This window comes from Sinocyclocheilus anshuiensis, unplaced genomic scaffold, assembly GCF_001515605.1.
Source record: "Sinocyclocheilus anshuiensis isolate Anshui unplaced genomic scaffold, SAMN03320099.WGS_v1.1 scaffold1094, whole genome shotgun sequence".
In the NCBI taxonomy this organism is placed as follows: Eukaryota; Metazoa; Chordata; class Actinopteri; order Cypriniformes; family Cyprinidae; genus Sinocyclocheilus; species Sinocyclocheilus anshuiensis.
The window spans coordinates 179,725-181,718 of NW_015536578.1; the positions used below are offsets into that span (position 1 = coordinate 179,725).

The window sequence follows — 1,994 nt, forward strand, 5'->3', positions numbered from 1 at the left end:
GAGGAGGAGGAGGAAGAGAGCGAGAGAGACGGAGGTCAAGAGATAGAGAACGCTCTGGACGGTTTTAAAATGTCCTTCTTTCTTGAAACCAACATTCAATTCCAAACCCTGCCCTAGTGTCTCCTGGTGAAATGTGATAAATGTTGATTTTATTTCCTCCCCGATTTCTTTTTCCACTGACCTTTTTATGCGAGATTTGTTTGCTTTTCAATAAAGATACCTTCATCATTTTACTGCCTTTCGGTAGTTACAGTATTCTCATCTAAATTCTATTTTATGCTTACAAGGTTTTCACATGTACCTTCTAACAATGAAAGCAGTGTTTAGTAATCAAGTTTCTGGATTTTTTTACCCAGTGATTTAATATTTTTCATTTAGCCGAAATTATCAAACTGTTCTCAAATTCGCTGTAATCCCTATAGGTGACTAATGCATTTTGCTAAAGCTATTTTAATGGCAGGGAACAATATGCACCTAACAAATATCAGGTCACACAATGAATGACCTGGTTAACTTAGGATTGTTGGTAACAAAACTGCGTTTGGTTGATTAATAACTCCAAATAACTAACATGTCTTGAGTTTTGAAAGTTTATTTTAACGACTATTTGTTGAGTACTACAATTTTCAGGTTTTAACTTTTTCAGAAGTTAAACACCCATTTTATTACAAAGCACTATGGATTATTACGTGATTCTGATTAGTCACAAAAATGTGCAAAACACATTTTTCAATCATGAAAACTGAACTATATTTGGTGGTTTCCATGCAATGTATCACGCACCCCTGTTTTCATAATTTATATCAGGGCTATGCAGTTAACTTCATTTGAGGGGCGGATTATCAAATTGAAAATTAGAAGGGGGGGCAAGGGGGTGGGAGCCTAAAAAATTACAAATTAAAATGCATATTCAGCAGTAAAATAAACTAATATTACCAACAGTAACATCTAAGGTTAACAATTTTTATAGGGTTAAAGTATTTTGACTGAGTTGTTAACGACAGGTAAAACCATGCATGGTTACCATGGTTAAATGTAACTATAATTAATGTTAAGGTTTCTATAAAACTATATTAAAAAAAAACAAAAAACAAGTTTAAACACGGGTAAAAACTACACACACAAACTGGCATAGTTTTGTAACAAAAACTAATTATATTCCCTTACTCCCCTATAAATTTACAAATTGCATGACTATATTAATAATATAGCATTCGATTTGAATATATAATATTTCTCCTAAAACACGAGTTAATGTTGCTACAGTACACCCATGGTAAATGTTTGTAAGGATGGTAATTTGGGGATTTCTAACTTTTTCATTCATGGCACAATGTTTCTCCCATATTCCTCTTCAGTCTTGTTGGGAATGTCAAGACTACTTTTGATTTTAAACTAGTATCAATACTAATTTCTATCAGTACTAGTATCAGTACTCATTTCGGTATGGCTAAGTCTTGGAAGAGAAAGACAAACTGAGTGATGTCTCAGCATTTTGAATTATAACTGACAGTAATGCTCACACAAACAATTAAATTCAAGTGTTCACCTTCACATTTATTATGGCCAATTGCCATTACATTGAGAGAAACATGCTTGCACACACACACAGACACACACACACTAATTATGTTGAAAAGTCGGTGTTGAATAAAAAAAAAACGGTTACACTTTACTTGAAGGGGTGTGCATAAGACTGACATGACACCTTCATAATCATGACATGACACATGAATATGAAGGAGGTTTTTTAATGCAAATATGACATTATTTGACCTAACCCTACCCCTACCCTTACCCCTAACCATAGCCCATAACAAAGACATCTCAAACAATGTCATCTTTGCATTAAAAATTACATAACTGAGCGAATGACACTTAATGACAGTTGTCATATACATGCATAAAAAACCTTTATATTCATGACATGTGTCATGTCATGATTATGAAGGTGTCATGTCAGTCTTATGCACACCCCTTCAAGTAGTGTTACC

General features: G+C 33.8%; 1 protein-coding gene across 3 annotated transcripts in view; it reads left to right on the forward strand.

The window, feature by feature from the left end:
• u2af1 (U2 small nuclear RNA auxiliary factor 1) overlaps positions 1–233 on the forward strand; it is a 5,425-nt gene extending 5,192 nt beyond the window's left edge. For 2 of the 3 annotated variants that reach the window (XM_016505253.1, XM_016505260.1), the window contains one exon: positions 4–233. In XM_016505253.1, the coding sequence (XP_016360739.1) occupies positions 4–68 (65 nt within the window). In that variant the 3' untranslated portion in view covers positions 69–233. The other variant, XM_016505244.1, reaches the window with a different exon arrangement.
• Positions 234–1,994: the final 1,761 nt, after the last annotated feature.